Source organism: Cervus canadensis, chromosome 15 (assembly GCF_019320065.1).
Source record: "Cervus canadensis isolate Bull #8, Minnesota chromosome 15, ASM1932006v1, whole genome shotgun sequence".
Taxonomy (NCBI): Eukaryota; Metazoa; Chordata; class Mammalia; order Artiodactyla; family Cervidae; genus Cervus; species Cervus canadensis.
The window spans coordinates 15,296,078-15,322,140 of record NC_057400.1 but is presented as its reverse complement, the minus strand read 5'-3'; the positions used below and the strand labels follow the sequence as shown (position 1 = coordinate 15,322,140).

The 26,063-nt window shown below is 43.2% G+C and overlaps 1 protein-coding gene across 1 annotated transcript in view; it reads right to left on the bottom strand.

Annotated features, from left to right (window-relative positions):
• MGAT5 (alpha-1,6-mannosylglycoprotein 6-beta-N-acetylglucosaminyltransferase) overlaps positions 1–26,063 on the bottom strand; it is a 387,153-nt gene that overhangs the window by 28,721 nt on the left and 332,369 nt on the right. Inside the window, exons 13-14 of the mRNA XM_043488382.1 lie at positions 15,420–15,566; positions 5,765–5,881 (exon numbers count right to left, since the gene is read on the bottom strand). Of these exons, the coding sequence (XP_043344317.1) occupies positions 5,765–5,881; positions 15,420–15,566 (264 nt within the window). The remainder of the gene's footprint in view (positions 1–5,764; positions 5,882–15,419; positions 15,567–26,063) is intronic.

Here is a 26,063-nt window from a genome sequence, read left to right as displayed (position 1 = left end):
AACACTCAAAGGTCATTCCTACAACATATTCCAAAGGGCATCCATTAGAAATGAAAGTGAATTAATTCAAAGAGCTCATGCAATAAACACAGAAAAACGGCTCTTCCTAGGTCACCCTACCAACCAAACCCAGGTTAACCAAAGGGATGCTGACTCATTGCTTGCTCTGTGGCCAGTTCACTGTTCTAAAAGATAAGGAACCAATTTTCCTATAAAGGAAAAGTCAAAAAGAAAAGAAACTATATTCTTAAGCCATCGCTGCCAGTAAGTTCCATGAGCCATCTTGCTGTGGATGGGAACAGGGCCCTCTGTGTGGGAAAGCTCTGCAGCTTAAGGAATATCGAGCATTGGCTAGTCTCTGATGTTAGATCTGTTGCACACATTTTGTGTGTGTGTGTCCGTGAGAGAGAGAGAGAGAGAGAGCATTCTGCATAACAGTCCTTCAGGGAAAGTCAAGGCCTCTTTGGGGAATGGAATGAAAGGGAATGTGAAACCGCACCAGTCACTGAGAATCCCAAATAGGGCCAGTTATGGAGAAGCAGGGGGGAGTGTTTGATCATCCCGCCTGGTGGAAGGACTGTTAATCATGGCCACAGGAAGGATGCCTGCAGACTGCACCACGCAGTCCCTCCTGGCCTTGGAAACTGTCCCTATCCCCCACATTGTCCTTCATTTTCTCCTCTTTACCTTCTTCCTTCCTGTGCGATGTCCTCTCTCCTCTGGCATCACTCAGCGTTCTAAGTCAGAGTGTGGATTTCTACGGGAACTGCAATCTGAGATCAGCTAACCCCTGCATGGCCCCACCTGACTGGTGGCTTGGCACCAGTCAATGAGAGACGGTCTTAGAAGGCAGAAGACCACGGGTTGAGTCTTATCTCCTCTATCTACTAAGTCGAGAATTTTAAGTTAGACACTTCATGTAATTTCTCTTGATGATTTCAAATGTAAGACAGGTCATGCCATTCCACTGTTCAAAACTACCCATCATACTTAGAATAAAATCCATAATCCCTATAGTGATCTCTTTAAAGGCTCTACATATTCTGGCTCCTATGGAATCTTCTATGGTCTCCATTATTTCCAATAGGAAGTTGGTCGTCTTTTATACTGTCATTCCCCTGAATGTAATAAATTTTTCTCTGACTGCTTTCAAGATTATTTTCCTTATCTTTCATTTTTGGCAGTTCAGCTACAATGTACCTAACTGTGTTTTTCTCCATATTTATCCTGCTTGGCCTTCACTGAGCTCCCACGATCTGTAGGTTGATGTCATTCATCAATTTTAGAAAATTCTTAGCCATCATCTTTTCACAAATGTTTCTTCTGATCATTCTCTCCTCCAAGATTCCCATCACACTTAAGTTAGGTTGTTTGATGTTGTTCCACACATCTTATATGCCCCCTCTTTTTATCTTGTTTCTCTAATTTCAATAATTTCTACTGACAAGCTGTTAAGTTCACTGATTATTTTCCTCTGCTGTGTACAGTCTGCTGATAAATCCAGTGAAAGAGTTCATTTCTGATACTGTCTGTACCTTCGGTTCTAGTATTTTTTTCATTTGGCTTAAAATTCCTTTTTCCATTTCTGCTGAAATCCCCCATCTGTTCACATATGCTGTCCATTTTTTCCATCAAACATTTTAATATATTTGTCTCAGCATTTAAAATTTGCTGTCTGATAATTCCAACATCTGGATCATCTCTGGGTCTGGTTTTATTGACAGAGTCCTCTCTTAATGATGTGTCATGTTTTCTTGCTTTTTTGAGTGTCATGTAACCTAAAATCTTGTAATTAAATATGAGAAATCTTGGTACCAAATTTCTGACACATTTATAACAAGCTTAAGGGTTATAATGACAATTGTTTTTGTATTACTCTCATCCCTTATTTTATCTCTCTTTCTAACTCTCAACTTTTCCTTTACTTCATTTCATGCTGTTTTTCTTCTTAAATTTCATCTTAATAAACCAGCCAAAATACTAGTTTCTATCCAGGTCCTACTACTTACTAGTTGTGCGATTTTAGGTAAATTACTTAATTTCTTTAAACCTTAATATTCTTATCTGTAGAAGGATTAAATGAGATAAGGCTCATAAAGATGTATAGAGAGATTTTACATGTGTAGAAAGAGCTTCTCCCTACATATCATCTATTATAATTAACACCCTCCCCCACACCAGTTAAGTGTCCTTAGTTTAAAATTATTTAAACAAATCTGTGTTGTTCAAACCACCAAGGGAAAGGGTTTTAAAACATGGAACAGTAGATGTTCCATGGAGTGTGCTCGCTTAGGAGTGGACAGAACTCAGCACCCACTCACTGCTTTATGTGTCAGGCATTCCTACGAGATTTCTGTCTGACAAAACGGATCTATGAGCTACAAGGTTTTGAACTTTATGACCCAAGATTTTCGTCTGTACATTAACTTTTGAACTACTCCTTTTTGAGGCCATGCACACTTAACTAAGTGTTGTGGGTTGAACTGTCCCCCAAAAAAGATATGTTGAAGTCCTAACCCTGTGAATGGGACTCTATCTGGAGATGCAAACAGACAGAATCAAGTGAGATGAGGTCATACTGATTTAGGGCGTCCTCTAATCCAGTAAGGGCTTCCCTGGTGACTCAGAGGGTAAAGCGTCTGCCTGCAATGCGGGAGACCTGGGTTTGGTCCCTGGGTTGGGAAGATTCCCTGTAGAAGGAAATGGCAACCCACTCTGGTACTCCTGCCTGGAAAATCGCATGGATGGAGAAGCCTGGTAGGCTACAGTCCATGGGGTCGCAGAGAGTCGGATACGACTGAGCGACTTCACTTTCTTTTCTTTCTTTCTAATCCAATATGACTGATGTCTCTGTAAGAAGTGGAGAAGACAGAGAGACACACATATGGAGACCATTTCGTGACAACAGAGACAGGGATTAAAGTGTTGCAGCTACAAGCCAAGAATAGCAGAAGGTGGATGAGACAAGGAAGCACCCTCCAAGAGGGGCTTCAGAGGGCGCATGGCCCTGCCGACATTTAACTTTAGACTTGGGGCCTCCAGAACTGTGAGGGAATAAATTTGTGTTGTTTAAACCACCAAGCTGTGGTTCTTTGTTATGGCAGCTCTCGAAGCTAACACCCTAGAGGACTCTGAGGCTGAAGAAAGAAGAGCTTTCAGTCTTTATGAGGAGGCCCCTCTGGTGGGGAAGATCCAGACGTGTGGCAGACACTTGAGGCAGCTAGCCTCACTAGGCACTCCATCTCTCGGCTTGGCCACCAGAGGTCTGGGGAACTTCTGCCCTAAACTGTTGAGGCAGAGATGTGATTGTACACATCACTGATGGGAAGCTCTGAGCAGTCACCCCAGAGCTCAATAAGTATAGTCCCTCTAAAGGGACATGGACAACACTGGAATGCTCCTGTCCCTGGAGATGTTCTCAGGAAGCTGAAACTGGCTCTTGTGGGGTACACATTTTATTTCTCAAAGGGGTCAGATGGTCCTTTACATGGGCCAACTGGTGACTTCTCCCGGCATACATGCCTTTCTAGACTCTTCCCCGTGACTCTCACTGTGCCTCCAACTCTTATCTTCTTGAACCCACTTCTCAGTTTAGGTTTGCAGATCCCCACTCATCCTCTGAGACTTAACTCAATGTTGTATTCTCCTGATGTCCTTATAAGCAGCAGAGAAGATACAGAAAAACCTACTGTTACCAGAGAAAAAGGAGTGGGGAGGGATAAATTAGGAGTTTGAGATGACAAACTACTATATATAAAATAGGTAAACAACAAGCTCCTATACTGTATAGAACAGGGCACTGTATTCAATATCCTATAATAGAGTAAAATGGAAAAGAATATGAAAAAAAGTATACACACATATCTGAATCATTTTTCTGTACACAGAAAACTAATAAGATATTGTAAATCAACTACGCTTCAATTAAAAAAAAGAAGCAGAGAAGCCAGACACTTCTCAATCTCTGGCATGTTGGTCTTGGCACCAAACATCCTTTGCCTTAGTGTGGTGATTTGCAAATATCTATCCTCACTCCCTCCACGCTTCCCATGCATCTGTGAGGTACATCATTATGCTGGGTCCTGAGAACACAGCAGTGAGACAGATACAGTTCCTGCCCATGTTGCTTACAATCTAGTGAAAATCAAGACTATCACTAACAAAAATAAGAATATTATAGCATTACAATGGCCGTGACATAGAAACAAACTAAATGTCCATCAATGGAAGAGTGGATAAAGAAGACATGGTATATATGTTACTTACACACACACACACACTGGAATATTACTCAGCCACAAAAATGAAATAATGCCATTTGCAGCTACATGAATGGACCCAACAGCCAACAGACTATCATACTAAGTGAAGCACGTCATATAAAGGCATATCATTGTACGATATCACTGATTTGTGGAATCTAAGATACAACGCAAATGAACTTGTCTACAAAACAGAAAGAGACTCACAGACATAGCGGACAGACTTTTGGTTGCCAGGGGAAAGGGGGCAGGGGAGGGTTGGATTGGGAGCTGAGGCGAGCTGATGCCAACCATTACATATAGGATGGATAAACAACCAGGTCCTATTGTATAGCACAGGCAACTATATCCAATATCTTGTGACAAACCATAATGGAAAACAAATATGATAAAGAATTTATATATGGATAACTTAATCACTTTGCTGTATACTTGAAACACAACATTGTAAATCAATTACACTTCAATAAAAAAGAATATTATTGCATATGTTATACTAACATTGACTTCATGTGTGCGTGTGCGCTAAGTCACTTCAGTCCTGTCCAACTCTTTGCCACTCTATGGACTGTAGCTTGCCAGGCTCCTCTGTCCATGGGATTCTCAAGGCAAGAATACTGGAGTGGGTTGCCATGCACTTCTCCAGGGGATCTTCCTGACCCAGGGATCAAACCCATGTCTCTCATGTCTCCTGCATTGGCAGGTGAGTTCTTTACATTAGCGCCACCTGGGACTGCCTTCATACTACTGACTAAATGTTTATTATGATGCTGACATTACCTTTAAGCACTTTATATTCATTGTCTCATTGAATCTTCTCAAGCACCTGTAAAGGATGAAACTATCCTTCTTTAAGGATGAGGAAACTGAGGCTCAGAGGTTAAGTAACTGCCCGAGGGGGTGCCGTTGGATCCTAGGTGGAACCAGCCTCCTTTATGTTTATGAAGTAAGCATCCCCTACAGTGGTTCAGAAAGTGCTCTGCATACAGTAGGTATTTAATACATGATGCTGAACTGATCAGGAAAAGTCCAGAGAAGTTAGTTTCTTATATAAAATTCTATAAGATGCATAGGTAGAAAAGCCAAATAAATAGATGCTATAGAAAAACTTTTCCCAGTAATTCCTTAATTATTCCTTATCCTTCTCACTTTTTTTTTTTTTTTTTTTTGCAGGGGAGCAGGACTATCTTTTATGATCTTTAGGAGAGCTACATAATTAGGTCAAAGACTCAAGTAACAATTCAAGCTCCTACTACCGTTCATGGGACCCAGGAGTCATGTCAAAAGATCTGCAGAATCCGCACTCATCTGGACACCAGCTCCATTTCCACGTCATGGAACATCCACCAAATCCGCAGGCCAGCCCTTCAACTGGGCTGTTTTCTAATGCCAGAGTTAAGCTGACATGGAAATGTTCTAACTACTCAAACGAAGCGCCTGGAATGCTTTCCACACCATCCCGTTCACATTATCAATGGAGAAGATGGAATAAAAGAAACAACCTTCTGACTTAAAATCGCTTTCACGGCATCCTCGACCTCCTCCTGATTGCCAAGGTCAACGGTCCAAACATGTGGCCGGCCGATGAAAACTTCAGCATAAGGATGCTGTGACGTCAGCTGGAAAAGGAAAAACAGAACCTCAGTCTCACAAACACTGACTTTTTTCAGCCTTCTGTGCCAGGTGAAGTGTAATGCTTTTTATGATTCAGACTTGGACTTGTGTAGGTAACAAGTCATTTTCTGTTCTTCCTCCTGACAATGGAAACCTCCTAAGCACCCCATAAGCATGCATGCAAGCTAACTCGCTTCATTCGTGTCCAACTCTTTGCGACCCGATGGACTATAGCCTGCCAGGCTCCTCTGTCCATGGGATTCTCCAGGCAAGAATACTGGAGTGGGTTGCCATGCCCTCCCTCCAGGGGATCTCCCTGACTTAGGGATCGAACCTGCACCTCTTACCTCTCTTGCACTGGCAGATGGGTTCTTTACCACTGCGCCACCTGGGAAGCCAAGTCAACCCCATAAACAGATAATAATAAACGGGGGAGGGCTCCGTAGCTTCTCTGTTTTTGACCCAGCAGGACATCCACTGGGCCCTCCTAGGTCAGGACTGGATATGCATACTCTCTGGATTCGCACACACAGCACTGATGGGTTCAGGTAAGGAAACCAAGGCTGTTGGTGTGCCCGGCTGGTAGCACCCCTAGGGCCTGTGGGTGCCCATCAGGTTCACGTGGGACATTTAAAAAGACACATGGGGACTTCCCTGGTGGTCCGGTGGCTAAGACTTCAGGCTCCCAATGCAGGGGACCTGGGGTTCAGTCTCTGGTCAGGGAACTAGATCCCACATGCCACAACTGAGTTTGCATGTCACAATTAAAAGACTGTGACATGTAAGATGTTAACACAACGAAGATCAACAATCCTGAGTGCTGTAACTGAGACCTGTCTCAGGCAAAGAAAAAATATTTTTTTAATTAAAAAATATATATATTAAAAAAAAAAGACACATAGCCAGGCTGTCTTAGACTCTCTGGGCCTGGATCCTGGGCACTTTAGAGGGGATCCTAGGCGTCCGGGGGTCCCTGGAGAGTGAGATGTGGGTCATGGCCCTGCCTAAGACCCACAGGGCAGGTCCAGTGATGCTCCATACCCTGAATACCATTTGGAAGAAAGAGTTACAGTGTCATAACCAGGTGATGTGGAGGCTGTTACAAGTGGCTGCTCAATCCCTCAAATCACACCAAGAAATAATGAACATTATTTCCTCAATTATAGCCCAGTCCTGAAAATCACCTAGATGGAACTAGTATCTATTATAAAATACTGGTTAGGACAGATAAACATGATAAAATTACAATAAAGTCATTACAGGTTTTAAAGTCATAAAGGGACACGTAATGGCACATCTGAAAGGTGACAAATAGAGAAACAAGAAAACCAGGAAAAACAGAATTTTTGGAATAATCATTAGCAGAACATCGGAAACTTAACAGTCATAAAGACAATGTGTGATGAGAAAAGCCAGGAAAGGCAGCTTTTGTTCTAAAGGAGGTTTTATTTTAAAAACAAAGGGCAACCAAAGAGACCCAGAGGAATATTGGTAACTCCCAGTTCTTGAAAAATCCAGTTTTTAAGAAAACTAAATTTACCCCTCAGACTCATTCCCACCTTTATTCTTGTATCCCTATAATGGTGTGATATAAAGACAGCATTCTAGACTCTGTGAGCACATGTTGAGTTCTTGGGTCAGCGGGTGCTTTCCTAGTCCCTGGCTGAGGACCAAGGATGCCAGATGCCTTGAGATGGGATAACAGTCCTGCATGGGGCAGAGCTGCCCACTCCCCACAGACCTTCACATGCCGCCCCAGCTCTCCTGTGGGTTCACAGAATCCACTCTTTGGCACAATTTGAACACACATTGAGTTTTCCAGGAACATAACTGCCTATGTAAATCAAAGAGCCTTTGTGCTCTGTTTTATTCAAATTTCACCAACGAGTCATTATTGTTTCAGAAAAATCAAGGCAGTAAAGTCAATGCCACCCAGAAGCGCTGGGTCTCCAGGACAATGTACCCTAACTAGTCCATATTTGAAGCTGTCACAGTAATGCTAATTGTGTATATCTGCGTATCTATGCGTAGGCACCTTTCTATTTACCTTCTCTTTCCTGATGGCAATGATAAGCAAAAAGGGCTGACCAGCTTCAACTCAACATCTTATTCCTCTTAAATACAAACATATTCACTGTAAGGAGGCAGAGACACCACTGCTGCCTTCCAGGGTGCTTTTTCGTGGGTATGGGATAGCATTTCTGGACTGTGTATACACAAAATATCTTCTACCTTTCTGCACAGTGTTTTCCTTTTATTTCTCTTTCATATTAGAGTTAGAGAATCAGCCTTTTAAAAAATTATATATGTTAGCAGGGCATACTGTTTATGAATTCATTTCGGGACAGAAAAGTAGATGTAATAATACACGTAAAAGAAGGGGCTGGTTCTCTTTTCTCCTTCAGACCCCAGTATACTCAGAGAACTGGAGGATTCAATGGGCAGCTCTCCATCTTGCTTTTGATCACTCTTCTTTGTGCCTTACCACATGAATGGTGTGCAGGCAATAGTTGGTGGTGGGGAAGGGGGGAGAAGATAAATTACTGAGCCTTCGCTGGCCCCCACTCATACGCTTCTAGATGCAGGGATCCTAGGTTTTATTTTTGCCTCTGCCAGAGTCACACCTCTTGCTAGCCTGCAGTTCCCCATCCATCTGACACGCACCCTCTTCTTTTTGCTCATCTGTGTGCTCAGTGAAAGGAGAGTGACCGCAGGGTCTTAGAGCTGGGGGAACATCCTTTTCTTTTTTTTCAGCACATATTGTAGATTGAGCACATATCACCGAAGCCCCTCGTTGGGCCAGGCACTGTGCTCATCACCCATGCAGACATTATTATCAGGTTTCCCGTATAACAGTGAGGATTCTCAGGTTTAGAGGGGTTTAAAATTCATCAGGGCTACATAGCCAGAAAGCAACAGAGCAGATTCAAATCCAGATCCTTCAACAACGTTTTACCTTTTGACAAAAAACGAAGATGACAATTTTAAAAGATGCTCCTGAGTTCTTAAAACAAAGACCAAAAGAAGCTCAATGTAAACACCAGCCTTTTCATCATTTTTTAAAAACTTGCTAACCTAAAAAAAGAAAAATTGCAGGACTGAATGTATGTCTGTATAAGACCTTCCCTGAAGCTGAGCAAAATGTCACACCATTTTCATTTTGTGACCTGGAGAACCAACTAATTAATTCTTCCAATTGAATCAGGGTAAATGAAAGTTGCCATCAATGTCACTACTTAGCAGTCTGTCTCCCCTCTGACTCTTAAGGTCCCTGCTTATTTACAAGGTTGCTCTAAGCACTTAGAAGATACGAAATGCTGAGCCATTATTATCATGTTCATTTACATTTATGGAGGGTTACTTAATTTTATGAGTAAGGCTTTCTGTGATGCCTTATTCCCCATCTGAATGTTACACTCCTTGTTAATTTATTGAGAACCATCTGGTTTGAGACACTTCATTGTATATCCATTAGTATGTTTACTGAAGTATATAGTTTGTAAAAGTCATGAAAATCTTATTAACTATGAGACATTATTTCAGAGTGGCCATTAAATCTCCAGGAAGAACATGAGTTCTCTTTGTAGAAGAGGAAACCCTGGAGCCAGAGAATTTCCAATGGCTTATAAAATGTCAGAATAATGATCAAGAACCTGCTAATGTGTTTCCCAATATAAAGATTAAAATACAATTCATATTAGAGTATAACTTGAACCAACCACACTATACTTAAGGCACATGGAACTTCTTTTCCTAAGTATGCAGAGTATGGTTTTAAAAAGGGGTCCAATGAAGGAGATATCAGTTCAATCCCTGGTTGGGGAACTAAGATCCCACATGTCTCAGGGTGATGGAGCCCATAAGGTCTAGGGCCTGTGTTCCAAAACAAGAGAAGCCTGCACACAGCAAGTAGAGAGAAGCCCCTGTGGAGCAACAAAGAGCCCACATGCCGCCAAAAAATAAAAATGGGTCCAATGCAAAAATAAAAACAAAGCTTTTTTCCCCCTAAATACTAAGAAAAATTTAGACTTCTCTTCAAATGAAGGCAAAGATGAGACATAGATACAATTTATATGATGCATTTATATGGATCAATTGTTGCTTAGCGCAAAAGATTAGCTAGGGCACAAAAAGATGGCTATGCAATTATATACGCTTCGGTTAGAATTTTTCAATTTGTTGAGGGGGAAAAAACGATACCTTCTAGGGATTCTTGACCCTTAGAAATCTGTACAAGTGTTGATAGCTCCTTCCCAATTAAAAGCATCTTTGGTATATGTGCTGCCGAAGTGAGCACTAAAAGCATCTTTGATCAGGGGGATTCTGTGAGCTGAAAGAGCAGAGTGCGGTGGCCCACGTGTCCATGAGGTCAGGTTCACTGGCTCCTCTCAAAGCTGAGTCACGTCGCTGGCTATCAGCCTGCTCTCTGCACCGTCTCCGGCAGAGAAGGAAATGGACATCAGATGGAACCTGCCCTCCTGCATAAAGCAAAGTGACCTGCTTGGGGTTTCCCTCCAACTCATCAACATTCATGTTTCTCAAACTTGAAACCCACCTCTTCTTTTCTCTTAAAGCACAGCTCCTCCACCATCCCCATCTCAGCTAACCCAGCCTACCCACCACCTGGCAACACTCCAAGTTAACTAGCCTTCTTTAATGTACTCAGTTATTTCCTTACGCATTCCCATTGATTAAGCATCATTCTTATCAAGCTTCCAAATCAGTTTGAGCTCCTGGGAACAGGAAATGTGTCTTGATAAGTTCCCTTAATGTAGTAACTTAGTACCACAGACCCTGTGGGGATACAGTGAACATCTGTCAGCTGACCTCTGCCTCCCAGCCCTCCTGTGGGGGCCCATGGCTGATGGAGTCACCTGTGGGAGGTCACTCGTTGAGCAGCTATTGAAAGGCTCCGCCAGTGCCACGCTAACTGGAGTCTCATTCCAGCACTGGTGGGACCATGTGAAGGAACAGGAGGAACCAAATGCCTGGGTGACAGCTCCAACACCTCTTCCCCTTTTATGCTGTGAAGGATGAAAACCCTCTATCATCTCAACAAAGAAGTAAATTACTAAAGGAATGCAACTGACAGGATGAACACACTCAGCAACTGCAGCCTGGCTGATCTGATCTATGTATCATCACATTACATCACATCACACACTGGGAAAGGGTTAGATTGTGTTTAAGAGGGGGGCCTACATTTTTTTTTCCCAGGAAAAAGTAGTCAGTTGCAACACAGTGCTATCAAAATCTTCATGAATCAAAATTTAAATTATTATCTAATTCTAATGATCTAGAAGGTACCAATCTAAAACACTTTTGATAACTCATTTCCCAAAGGCTTGTATATAGAAACTGCAATAAGAAGAGATGGGTTTCTTTGCTTTCCACGCACTTAAAAAAAAAAAAAATTTAAGATGATGGAAAAATCACCATTAGAATACCACTGTAATAATGGTTGCAAGCAAGATCTACTGACACATGGTAAAAATAAATGGTCAAAAGTTGGAGGATCTACAACAGGCTGAAGGGTAGGGTGGGGAGAGAGATGGGAGGGAGGTCTGAGAGGGAAGGGACATGGGTGTACCTATGGCTGATTCTTGTTGATGTAAGACAGAAAACTGGAAAATTCTGTAAAGCAATTATCCTTCAATTAAAAAATTAAAAAAAAAAAAAAAAGAGTTGGAGGATATTTGCATGGTTTCAAAGTACTTCCCCCCAAAATAGAAAAAATTAGTAACTTCACAGTGGAGAAAAGCTGGCAAACATGACCTTGACCAAGTGATCAAGGTTACATCATCAGTAACAAGACACTGACATCACTAGCCCCCTGATAGGATACACTGAGGTCACATCACTTCTGCAGGATTCTTGCCAAAAATGTCTAACCTTAAACTAATCAGGAGAAAACACCAGTCAAATCTAAATTGAGGGACAGTGTTTAGAATCACTGACTGGTACTCAAAAATGTCGAGGTCATAAATGACAGTAAAAGATTAAAGAACTGTCACAGCTTGGAGGAGACTAATGAGACACGACAAGTAAAGCCCATGTGGGATTCTGCACCAGAAAAGGGATGTTCGTGGAAAAACTAGTGAAATCCAAACAAAGTCTGTAGCTTAGATAATGCTAGGGTACCAATGTTAATTTCTTGGTTGTGACAATTACACTGTAGTTTTATAATATGTTGCCATTAGTGGAAGCTGCCTGAAGCACATAACCAAACTCTGTACTATTTTTGCAACTTTTCCATAAGACTGAAATTATTTAAAAATAAATAAAAAGCAAGTTCCAACAATTCTGCCCATAGGTATATATACCACAAAGAACTGAAAGCAAGGATTCAGACAGATACCTGTATGCCCCCGTTCACAGCAGCATTATTTGTAACAGACAAGAAATGGAAACAACCCAAGTGTCCATAAACAGATGAATGGATACATAAAATGTGGTCCATTCATACAATGAAGTACTATTCAGCCTTAAAGAGGAACAAGATTCTGACACATGCTACAACATGAATTAACCTTGAAGACCCGCTTAGTGACATAAGCCAGTCAGAAAAGGACAAGTGCTGCAAGATTCCACCTATATTAGGTACCTAGGAGAGGTAAGAGACGGAAAGTAGGGTAGTGGTTACTATTTTATTCAGGGCTAGGGGAATGGAGAATGGGGCATTATTAGTAATGTACAGAGTTCCTGTTTGGAACAATGAATGTTAAAAGATAGTAGTGAGTGGTGATGATTACATGATATTGCAAATGTGCTGAATTCCAGTGAACTGCCCACTCAAAAAAGGTTAGAATCATAATTTTTCATTGCGTATAATTTATTGCAAAAAGTGGAAAAAAATACTGAAAATTACAAATAATTATCCAATTTAGGCAGACATAGAACTTCACAAGTTTCCTATACTCAAATGAAAACAGAGGAATGACTTGATAACCCACACTTTTTCCCCAGAGCTCCAAAGTTTCAAAATCAGTCATAGGCTAAAGCACAGATGCCTAAATTGAGATGTTCTCACTGCTGGAGAGTATCTTTTCGAAATTTTCCAAAGAATAAGTTCTCAAAGAATAAGGCTGAAGGTTCCTGATCTGTGCCCTGGTGCCTCCCACAGCATGTGAAGTCCAAACACTGTTGAGCATTAAATATTCCTGAGGAATGACCTCCCCCTCGCCCCTCCAAAATGAAGAATTCAAATTCATAATATTAGCAGAAGGAAAAAGAAGGCAAACACGCACGCGCGCGTGCACACACACACACACACTCTCTCACTGACACAGCCCATTAACCTTTGTCAGAGGTTATCTGGTCACAGGTCCATCTTTTTTCAGGATAATCTGTGGTCCTGCTGATCTTTCCCCATCTCCTTTGGCCCTTTCACCAATGATGGGGAGGGTCAAAGAAAAGAACTCTCAAAATAATCAACTCTATTAACTGGTCAGCTCTCTGACTGGTAAAGAGTAATCATGGAAAACGTGCTTTATTCACTGGGGGCGTTTCAGGAGAATTGTCCTATAAAGGTTTGAAAGTAGCAGAGTTGAAAGCAGTATGCTTTAAGAACATGTCTGGGGGTCGGGGTGGGGAGGGTTGCACAGCAGAATCATCCTTTTGTCCTGAATGATAGGGGCACTGGGACAACTCAACACTTAGAGGTTTCCTCCTCGCAAGCAGCCCGCAGAGCCACTTACTAACTAAATAAATACGAAATAATAAGAAATTGATCTTACTGTTCCTTGCACATGCTTGTTTTCTAACCAGATATAGAAATACCCAGCTTGGTCACTCACATGCACTTTTGTTTATTGTCCCAAATAGAATCCAACTGCCTTCAACAGTGATTCATTCCCCGTCGTGGGTTTTCAAAAGAACCCCTGAAGGCAATTCAGATAAGGCTTCGGCAAACAGTTCAAACAACAGCAGAACTGCTTCTCAGGGTGGTGCTGGCTGACAGTCAACTAAAATACCAGGCACACTATTTAGTCACTTCTGATACGTCACTTCTCTTAAGGATGATGATTCTTTAAGGAAGGACGCCACAGCCCACTTTTTATTCCCCAAAGCTCATCACAGAGAGTAGGTCCTTTAAAAATACCCATTAATGATCAAAAAGGATACATGCACCCGAGTGTTCATTGTAGCAATGTTTACAATAGCCAAGACATGGAAGCAATCTAAATGCCCATTGGCAGAGGAACGGATAAAGATGTGGTACACATATACAATGGAATATGACTCAGCCATTAAAAAGAATGAAATAATGCAATTTGCAGCAACATGGATGGACCTAGAAAGTGTCACACTGAGTGAAGTAAGTCAGACAGAGAAGGAGAAATATTCTATGACATCCCTTATATGTGCAATCTAAGAAGAAATGTTACAAATGAATTCACAAAACAGAAAGAGAATCACAGGCTTATAGAACGAACTTATGGCTTCCGGGTGAAAGGACGGAGGAGAGAGATAGTTACGGAGTTTGGATAACCAACAAGGATCTACTGTATAGCACATGGAACTCTGCTCAATGTTATGTGGCAGCCTGGATGGGACAGGAGTTGGGGGGAGAACGGATACATGAGTCCCTTTGCTATTTACCTGAAACTACCACATTTTTAATTGGCTATAAACCAAAATACAAAATAAAAAGTTTAAAAAAACCTGTTAACCAGTTGATTTTCTTTTTATTCCATAAACTAATCATTCAGAAAAATAGAGTGCAGCCAATTAGAAGGCTGGAGATATCCATTCAAATTAAGATGGAGATGGGGTAGGGTGAAAAGACCCCACATTTTGTAGATGGATGGAAATTAGACTGGATCTTGCCTCTGAAACTACCTAGTGAGGGGACGTAATCAAGCCCTCCATGTCTGAGTCCCTATACACCCTCCTCCTTCCACCTAACTGTATTAAGTTCCCTACATACAAATGAGTTCCATTCTGAGAGCACGTTTGAAAATCTAGTTTGTTTGTTAAGTTCAACAAAGGTAACCGAGGTCCCTAACCAACACAATTGGCTATACAGTCGTACTGTGATAGGTTTATAATACTTTTCACACAAATAATATGTAAAAACAAATACAAAAAGTAAAGAAAACACTTTTAATCTTATAGTACAGTATCTTAGAAAGTATAAGAGCTGGCATAGAGGGGCTGACATCAAGTGAACAGGCAAGTACCAGCTACATCACTGCTGCTTTTATGCTTGCTTCTGCACATCCTGGGCTTGAAATAAAGATACTATCCTACTGTACTCTACAGAATACTGCAAAGTACACAAAAGCACAACTGCTTGGAGAGATGCAAGCACACGGGACTGCATCCCAGGCACGTGAACTCAAGTGATTGATTCGTGAACATACGCTCGCATCTTTGAAGGTTCAAAACTTGAAGGTGCGTATGTAGGGGAGTTACTGTATGTGAAATGAAGTTGGCAATACCTACCGTCCAAGGCTCTGAGGTTCAAATGGGCTCCTAGCACTCAATAAAGAGGTACCATTCATACGAGTGAAAGCAGAATTGAGTTTTATAGATGCTTACCTCTCTCAGAGTTGGCTTGCCAATGAAAAAGTCTGTGTTTTTGCTGCTTTTGGGTGGGTTGAACTTGGGATTCAGAAAAGCACATCCATTTGCGATGGCCTCCAGGGGAGCTGGGCCCTCGTACGGGAACCCAAGCCCAACAAACAGCTGTAAGACAGAGAAGAACATCACACGTCAACACATCGAGCGGGACTGGCTCACAGGGGTCTCCTCTGGGCTCCACGCCTGTGCGGACGCCACTGAGACTGGGAAGTTCCAAGGCCCTGGGGAGCTGGGGTGATGAGAAGCCGGCTTACAAGAGGACCTGAAAAACAGGACCAGGGACCTTTAAAGGCCCAGGAAGGTGCTCAGGTCATGAGGAATTTCACTCCTTTGTGGAAAAAAAAAAAAAAGAAAGGAATAAGAGTCGGGGTGGGTAGTTGAGGGGGTAGGGAGGCGGGGGTATTCAAAGAAAAACAACAACAAAACTCAAGACTCAACAATAATCTTTCTGTAATGCAACAGGAGACACGACTGGAAAAACACTTGCTTAACTAAACAGAAGGTTTCTTCATTGAACCTAAGGAACAACAGGCCCTTTCAGGGATGCCGGGCACAGGGACAGAAAGGTCGCTCGGCAGTGTGATTTCAGTTCCCATGGAGCTGCTTGGAAATGATGGTAGGTCAGCAAACACGGGTTTTCATAATGGGGTTTTCACTGGGGGACATCAACATCTTGGTTTTTATTTTCTTCTTGATGTGGGGAGAGGATGTGGAGCTGTGACTGGGCCAGGCTTTCCCTCTCCAGCAAGTAAACCCTGAGTTGTCCCCACAGCAGACAACAGATGGCAGCAAAAACACATCTCAGAATCCTTGTAGAGCCCGCGGCGGCCCAGAGCCCCGGTGACAAAAGGAACTTGCTGCAGTTCAGTGGCACTGATTTGGGACCAGAAATGAAGCATCATCACATAGAAAGCCCTCCCTGTGTACCCGCCTCCCAGGGTGTTTCTCACCGCTGGGGGTTGTGCGTCCTGACGGGCAGGGTCTGAGTCTGGTCTTGGTGACATGTGAGATCTCCCTAGCTACATGATGGAGCTGCTCCTGAAATCTCTCCAGTCTCTGAGGCACGGCCAGTGGCAAAGGATAACTGGGCCCCAGAGCGTCCTTTCCTTCCGCCATCACATTGGGCTAGGCCCCAAAAGTGAAGGAAGCTGCTGGCTTGGACATGGCTGGATGCTTGATTCTCTTTTCCTGAGTCCTCTCCTCAGCCATCCTATCTCTGCAGCTTTAATTGAATGATGATTTGGAATGGTTCTGTCTAGAGAGCCCTGAGTACAAGCTGCTGGGTTCCCCAGGCAACACTGGAAGATAAAGCATGTATGTGCTGGGCACCCAATGCCAGGGCTTAATCCAGTGTGGCCCACGTTGGCCATACTTAAGAGGCAGGAAGGCCCCGCAGGGAATTTTCTGGGACAAGAAACTAAAATCTCAGGTTTTTCCTATAACTGTATGTTCTTTTGCACAGAACAGCATACTGAAGTGCTTTGTTGTTTTGGAAGAATAACCTTTCATAACTTGTAGACCTTGAGATGATTCTCAGAGACATCCGCAGGGGAAGGAACTGTGGAGGAAAAGCTTTGAGAAGCCAGCTGAGCTCCCTCTGCTGGTGGGGGTCGTTTCTCCTGGAGCAGAAGAGCCAGAGACACAGAGGGGTGGGAAACACGGCGGCCGGATCCTGGAAGCTGTCTGGTATGAGGGGCATCTCCCCCACCATTTGGAGGCCCCGATTTTGCATCTTATTATGTAGCTAACTTTATTTTCTTGGGCTCCCAAATCACTGTGGATGGTGACTGCAGCCCCGAAATTAAAAGACGCTTGCTCCTTGGAAGAAAAGCTATAACAAACTTAGACAGCATATTAAAACGCACAGAGATCACTTTGCCGACAAAGGTCCATCTAGTCAAAGCTATAGTTTTTCTAGGAGTCATGTATGGATGTGAGAGTTGGACCAAAAAGACAGCTGAGCACCGAAGAACTGATGCTTTTGAACCGTGATGCTGGAGAAGACTCTTGAGACAAACCAGTCAATCCTAAAGGAAATCAACCCTGAATATTCATTAGAAGGACTGATGCTGAAGCTGAATCTCCAATACTTAGGCCACCTGATGCGAAGAGCCAACTCAATGGAAAAAACTCTGATGTTGGGAAAGATTGAGGGCAGGAGGAGAAGGGGATGACAGAGGATGAAATGGTTGGATAGCATCACTGACTCAATGGCTATGTGCTTGAGCAAACTCTGGGAGATAGTGAAGGACAGGGAACAACCTGGCATGCTGCAGTCCATGGGGTCACAAACAGTCAGACATGACTGAGCAACTGTACAACATGTAGCTAACAGGAGTTAGATTGTCAGAAAGAGCTTATGTGTACAGGGTATGGCCTGTGCATGCAGCTTAGGGCTGGGGGATAACTGACAACAGTAGAAGAAAGGAAGGAACTGGTGGGAAGATCTATTCCAAGACATCCCAGCTTCATTAAACATGAAGAATCCAGGGGATACTATCCTTGAGGCTTTTGATCTCTGTGATCTGTCACCCCCGGCAGATTTAGGGGAGGAGGTGACGGCTCTCCAGGGAAAAAAGGACCTCTATCAGGCTGTGGCTGGACTCAGGAAAGCACAGGGTTTCCAGATCCTGAAAGATGCAGACAGGGGTCTCCACTGGTTTAACCAGAGACCATAGTATTTCCTAACCTCTGAAAATCAGGGCCTGCCATGAAGCGCTGACACTGTCATCAACACTAAACTGCAAAGAATAACTTTGGAGGAAATGCAGGAACCACAATGCTTGTCTATTTAAATAGAAAATCCTGGAAAAAGAAATTTAATTAGCTCCTTCAGACCTACCAATCTGAACCCATTAATTAAAAGGATTTGAGGCTGTTGCTTAATGGACTCGAATGTGACCTAGGTTTAATTATATCTGAATAACAATTTGCACCAGCTCTTCTGCCCTGCTGGCAACTAAGTATCTCAGTACACATAAAATAAACACTTTGGGCTAACTCTCCAAAGCCTCACCAGTTCATAATGAATTTTAAGCAAATACCGCACAACTTCTTGGCAATGAGTCTTCCTCACACTAATTAGGATCACAGGAAATGCACCACTTGCAAACACTAAAACAACAGTTCTTTGTCCCTTCTGTCAACAAACAACTTTTCTTCTTGCTTCCTGTGTACTCATTACCTGTGACATTCTAATGTAGCAGATGTATTAAGGTCAAATAGCATACTTGAGGATGGAATGACAATAGGATAGGCAGAGAGAGTTTGTCACCACCAAGGGCATTCTGTGAACTTGTGAGGGCTTATGGTCTTGCCACACACTGGCACTTAACCACACTAAATTGCTTTTCCCCCAGCTCCACACTCCCCCTCATTCTGCCCACTTAGATTTCCTTAGCACAGGAACAAGAGAGACACTGCAAGAATGCATTCAAGTGCAAAGGCTCAACTCAGGAGGAAGCAGCATGTTTTATTGATACTTCAGCTTGTCTTCAGAAGCCTGGACTGTAATGAGGATATTCCAGATGACAGAACATCTCCATGGCTGCAGCTTGACTCCATCAATGAGCGTTTCTAAATAGAGCTCTAAATTACATGCTCTAAAATTTAACTTTTGAACTAATACTAAGGAAGAGAGAAGAGATGAAGCTCCAGGACTGGGACATCCCTAGGTATCGACAGAGTTCAGTTAAACTATTCAGATTTTCACTCTGTGTGAAAGGAGGAACGAAATTGTTTTAAACCCCTAAGTGGAGTAGTTGACAAAGAATCCCTTAAGTGTAGATAAAGGTAGTTCTTAGACATCAGTGCATGTATGTAGAATCTAGAAAAAAGGGTACAGATGAACTTATTTGCAAAATAGAAAGGGGTGGGAAGAACTGGGATATTGGGATTCACATATATACACTGATGAGAACTTTCTCTATAGTACAGGGAACTCTACTTGCTCTGTGGTGACCTAAACAGGAAGGAAATTCAAAAAAGAGGAATATATGTATATGCATGGCTGATCTACTATGATGTACAGCAGAAGCTAATACAACATCATGATGCAACTACACTCCAATTGAAAAATTTTGTTTTTCAAAAGGTAGTTAGGCAGATTCCATGGCTGTGGTCAGTTTCCAGGCTCTCTCTCTCTCTCTCAAGTGGAATATCCAGGATAACCCAAACCAGGAGATTGCATGCCCAACTGACACTTTTCTGACTTGTTTTCATTAGCCAAGTTGATGGAGTCAATCAGGATGGAGTCTGAGTAACCAGTCAACCTCAGTTTATCCAATAGATAGATCATCAACACAAAGTGATCCGGACAGCAAAGTGATTAAGAACACAAGCTCTGGAGTCAGGTTGACCGGGTTTCTAAGCCTGACTGTATCATTTCCTAGCTCTGTAACTGTGAGAAATTGTTATATGCTTCTCTCCGTGGATTATCTGAGGTCCAATGATAATGCATTTTCTCTAGTTACAGGTCTCAGTCAAGGTAACACACGCTCTCTGAACCTGTCTCTTCATGTGTAAAATGGTTGAAAGTAATAGTGCTTTATTTCATGGGGCTGCTGTGAGGATTCAAGGAGGTATTTCACAGAAAGGATGTATTCCAAGGTTTGGCTCTTGCACTAGTGTTTAGTGAACACTGACTAAGTCCAAACCCAAGTTCCACTTGGTACCCCTACGGGCCACATGCTGTGGCTAGGTCTTACTTGTTTATCTTTCAAATAATGCTTGGGAATCATTATTTGGTAACAGGTATCCCTTTTATATTTTTAAATAGAATCTACACAAGGCTGGGTATGGAGAAATTTTATTTTCCTGATAAGTGATGCTTTCATGTAAACCAAAGGGTCTCTCTGGACATCTGTCTTTCGTTCAGTACTGAAAGAAGAGACAGCAGTGGCCAAAATCTCTCCCCTATATTTTTAGCTACTCCCTCTCCTGATCTCCAGGATTCCCTGGTGGCTCTGATGGTAAAGAGTCTGCCTGCAATGCAGGAGGCCAGAGTTCTATCCCTGGGTCTGGAAGGTCCCCTGGAGAAGGAAATGGCAACCCACTCCAGTATTCTTGCTTGGAAAATCCCATGGATGGAGGAGACTGGTGGGCTATAGTTCATAGCATCACAAAGAACTGGATATGACTGAGCGACTACACTTTCACTTTCTCCTGACCGCCATAAGCTCCTAACCAAAACTACCTGAAAACTGTCTCCTAAAGATCCACAAGGACAAAGGAGACAAAGGTAATATTTGCCAAGCAGGTTTAAGTGCCCAAGGTTAGTTGGATGCTAAATCCAAGTCCGTTTCCTGGAGACCAGCTCATTGGGCAGACTCCCAGACTATACCTAGCTACTTACGTGACCTTCCAGAAACAAAACAAAACATATAGCAACATCAAAACCACACGATTGGTTTGTGCAAAGTCTCGGCACTTTGGTCATTTGGAAGCCCCAGCACAAAATCAAACGCATCACAATTTGCACTGCAGATCCATGACTTTGAAGATGAGGAGTAACAGAACATTCAAATGCATGTACAACTGCAGATGCTGACCATCTTCAACTGTGCCTGCGTGAAATGTCTACATGAAAAGGCAGTTCAGGTGCACCTCCTTGGAGAAGCCTCCCCTGCCCACCTCTCTCACCCCAAGTCCATGCCAGGCTGATCACTCAGCTCTCAACAGTGAGGAGGCATCACAGGCCTGCTCACTACCACGTAAGATGGGCTCTAATGGTACTGAGGTCAGAGGACTTTAGTGATGGAGAGATAATTCATGGAAAGGGCTTAGCACAAGGAAAGGTTAGAGAAAATGGGTGTAAAACCCCGTGGTCACGTGTATCATGGTAACATGAACCAGATAAATGTGTTACAACTGGCTCCTGCCCTCCACGTGGGCTCAACTTGGTACTTCCCTGATGTCACCAATCACAGGGCAACATTTTCCACAACCGAATGGCTGACCCTGCATATGAGGGGTCCCACACAGTGAGGTCTCCTGTTGGGATCCCATTTTTGTTTTCATTATTACTCCTCCTACCTGTGTACTTCTCACAGTTAAGTCACCTAGTTACCTGTCTGCCTCCTCTGCCACAGTAGTATCCTCCTGTAGGCACGACTGCCTTAGTCTGCCCCAGATCCAGAAGGCCCAGCACAAGTCCTGGAATATATTCTGTACTTCACCAACATTTGTCAGATAAATGGGCAAAAGAGTAAATATTGCCAGATCTTCCAGCAATTGAGCATCCCTGTAAGGAGAGGATGAGCAATTTTTGTGTGCTATTTCTGTGTGAGGAGGTGCTTTTGTTCTTGAAGTCACAGAGGTTATTGAATCCTATGTACAAACATTCTTCACTTTATGTACATATGTGTGAAGGTAGGGGAGAGGATGGAAGGTGCGTGCATGTGTACAAAAATTACTCCCCATCCAGTTAGAATGAAAATGGCTTCTGCAACTGGTTACTTGCTTGACTGCCTGAGGGTAAATATTTCAGTATCTGAAACAGACATAGAAGATGGATTGCTACATCAGTAAGCTCACTCTTGAGCTCTCTCACAGGGCCTGGAGATGTGGGCACACCACAGGGAGACAGGTAGGCATTGGGTATCAGAAGGACCTAGTCCCCTGCTGGGGAGACCTTAGAGATCAAGGCACATGATTCTTGAGAAAAGCAAGAAATCATTCCTAAGGGCATGGGCCCAAGACCCCAGATGACCAGTGGACTTCTCTTTGTCTCCTTCATCATTCTTTATACAGTTACCTGAAGGCCTCTACAAGCTGGGCCCCGAGAAGGCACTGCCAACAGAACAAGCAGAGCCCTTGAATTCTCATGGAGCTGCGCAAGGAGTCTGTTCCATCTCTGGTCCCCGGGCAGAGGTTGCCTGGAGCCCAGGGTTTTTGAGAGAGCTTGTGCAACCACATCCAAGCTTGTGGGATGAGTCACAGTTGATTGAAGAGACCAGACTCAAGGATGGGTTAGAACAGGGACAGAAGTGCACACTGCCTGTCTTCCAACCCCGTCTATGCTTCTTGGGGAGCCCCACAGCTAAGCTGCTGAGATGACCTGGTAGGGATACAGGGCCGTCACACCCTACCAAGGGCTGGAGGGGGACATGGCCAGAGGTGTGGGTAGAAAAGATGCGTGGCAACAGCAGGAGCAGAAGTTGCTACTTCCTCTGAGTTCACACAGGCACAATATGTTCTCGACTTTCACTGTCAGAAATGGGGGTTCCCATTTGGGCTCACTCCGAATGGTCCTCCAACCCAGCGTGGGATGTGAATGCCCCGTTTCATAAGGAAATTCCCTGGTGAGATTGAAAGCAGGGTATGTGGGCACAGAGAGGTGAAATTTGGGAAATGGAAGAAAGAAACCTCATTAAGAGAGATGGGGTTTGAAGCTAAAAATTAAAATGTGCCACCCCATTCAGCCCTTAACTGCTGGCTTAAGTTGCTCTCCTGGATTTTGCTGGCCTGAATGGCTTGTCTACAGTCTTCTGATACATCATGAGTTCATCCACCTGTATATGTCTATTAGAAGAGTCTTCCAGATTCAACAATTTCCCAGCTCTTTGAGCCCTGATGTGAGGGCGACACGGATCCCATCCTGTCTCCAGAGGCTCCATGTACCTGGGCCCCTCCTGGCACGCCAGGACAAAATTCTGCTGAGCAGACGGTTTCCTGGCTTGATGCAGAGATTCAAAGATGGTTCATAAAGAAAAATAATGAGTCAGAAGCTGATTATGCATCCATCATTTCAATCTGTGTCTAGACCTCGAGGGGCACCCGACCCACTTCCCGCTCTCATAACAAGTCTGAGGAGCGTGCAAGTCCCATTTATTCCATGCGCATTTGCTTCTCTGCATCCCCAGTTCTCCACTTTCGATGTGGATTGGAATAAATCGCTTTTAAATTGCTCAGAGACACTGAGGAAGGAGTTAGAGGCAGAAAGGGTTATAAATGCAAAGCCTGACTAGTCTTTAGTGTCATTATTCCAAAGCCCAAGATTCATTCATTTCACTGCCTGCTGCTGTGTTCTGGGTATATGGGGAGGCTCAGAGATACACTGCCTCATTTTCATCGCATTTACCAACTGTTTTAGCCGTAATTCTACTTGGAGAGCTTTCATATATGCTAGTCAGAGGAACAGGCAATACAAAATGGGATCAGCGACATCCTCTGAAGGTACCAGTTTTTCAAGAATAAATAGTTGCTCCTTGCACTCAAAATTTCAATGTAATCCTTGGTTCCTGGGCAATATCTTATATCATGGCCCAGGCCTTCCAGACCCGCTCTCTGCTCCTCCCCAAATACCAGGGACCCCAGCTTCAGCCTATTTCGCATTCTCTAACAGGGTAAGTGGATGGTCGGCAAGGAAGGGTTCTTTTAAGATCTACAAAGCTGAGTAAGACATTCATGAAGCTGGGTTAACATAAGCACATGAGACAGTGATGATGGAGAACCAGTGCTGCCAAATGTACTTTTAAAGGAGCTTGAGCTGTTTCCACATTCTGATGTGGGGGAAAGTAAAATGAGGCAAAAACAGCACTGCCGCCAAAGAGCCCTGACATTCTAATGCCTCCAAACGTCCTCCTAAGACAGAAGGTGAACGCAAAGTCAACAGTACAAACCGGTGGGCACACTTCACTCTGGAATGGCCCCCGTTGTCAGCCTGCAGATGACCTTGTATGAAAATGAAATCTTAAGCAAACCAGATCTTTGGCCAAGAAGAGAAAACCATCAAATGAATGTATTCATGGCACCACATGCATGACTTGGGAGGTAGCAATGTTCAAACGCAGAAAGGAGATGCAGATTCTTTCAGCTGGTGAGTATCCACTGAATGTTCTTATGTTCATGCGTTTATTCATTAGGATGGTTCATGGAGGGCCTAGCAGAGCTTTGATTTGCTACCCCCTCACCAAAAAAAAATCCTGAGTCATGGTTATCTCCAGGGTGACCTCCGTGACTGCGGACAAGCCCAACTCCGTAGTCTTACTTCCTCCTGTTTAGAATAAAGTGAACAGTAATACCTGCCCTGCCTGCCTCTGCTTACTTGTGAGAAGAAAACAGGACAGCATTTGTGAATATGCTTTCCCACATCGAGGTATCACACACACGGATCAGAAATGCTGTGATGCCACAGACGCTCGTCCATCCAGCCTCTGTCCTCTACCCTGGAAATGAAAATGCAGCCCACAGGGACCAGCGCTCAACAATTCACTGGTGATAATGTGCCTCCCTCGGCCTGAGGAAACACTCAGGCAGAGATCATGCTTGCTTCTTTGCTCCTGCATCCTGTGTGTGATGCCGGACACGCGGGAGCTGCTTGAGACATGTGTGTAAAATTCACAGAGAAGAGTTTATTTTTTTTACTATTCTGTTTGTAAAATGGGGGTATCGTTGCTTTACAATGCTGTGTAAGTTTCTGCTGTAAAGTGAATCAGCCATGTGGGTGTGTATACCCCCTCCTCTTGGACCCCTCACAGCACCCCACTGCGCTCTCTAGGTCATCACAGAGCACGTGGCTGGGCTCCTTGTTGCTACACTGCAGGTTCCCACTAGCTATTTTACACGTGGTCCTGTGCGTATGTTAATCCCAACCACCCCATCACCACTTCCCATCCAACTTGCTCACATGTCCATTCTCTACATCTATATATTCCTGCCCTGCCAGACAGATTCATCCGTACCATTTTTCTAAATTCCACATATATGTGTTAATTAATAAAGATGATTTTCATATGTACTGCAATTCTCTTTTATTATCTAAACAATTCATCTTTTTTATTATTTAAACAATTCACTGTAGCCTGATGTATCTGTCTTATACCTGTGATGCTATTGTGTTCAATACTATAACCCTTTAATGGACTGTAGTATTTTACCTAAAGAACGTGCAGCATTTTTAGGCAAGCTTCAGGAATCTATGCTATAAACATGTGAAAAGGTAGTCTTCTCGCTCAAAAAATGGGAAAAGTATGAACACTGACAGACTATATAATATCCACGGAGTCATTTTGGCTGTAACCTTTAAAACTAAAAATGTATATATCTTTAGCCCAGCAATTTCTGATAGGGAAAGATTTTCAAGATATATTTATACATGTACATAAACACACATACATATTTATTCTGGATATTTTCAATACTAAATATGTTGGATTAAAAAAAAAAAAGATTAATAAACATGAGGAATACATCAAAGCGCCAGCCAACCCTTAGAGGTCCAACAATGTTCTATTTGCAGGCCCCCTAACTTCACTGGGTGCATCCAGAAAGGACAGAGATGGTGTCAAAACCATGCTTATCATGCCACAAAAATGCCCTCCACCAGTGGCTCTCCCATCTATTCACACACATACACTGAATTCTACATCTGTGACAACCAGACCCTCAGCTCCTTGCCAAATTCTATCTTCCTCTATTTCCCAACACAGACTCACGGGGTTGGCCTCCTGACTCTCCTGAAGGTATCATCTCCACCCTTGCAATCTGACTCACTCCTGTTTGTGCCAAATGCCCGGTGCATCCACACCGCACCCATCTTCTATCTCTCACACCTTTCATGACGGTTCCTCTGCTAAGCCCCAAAGACTCTCCCCTTATCTG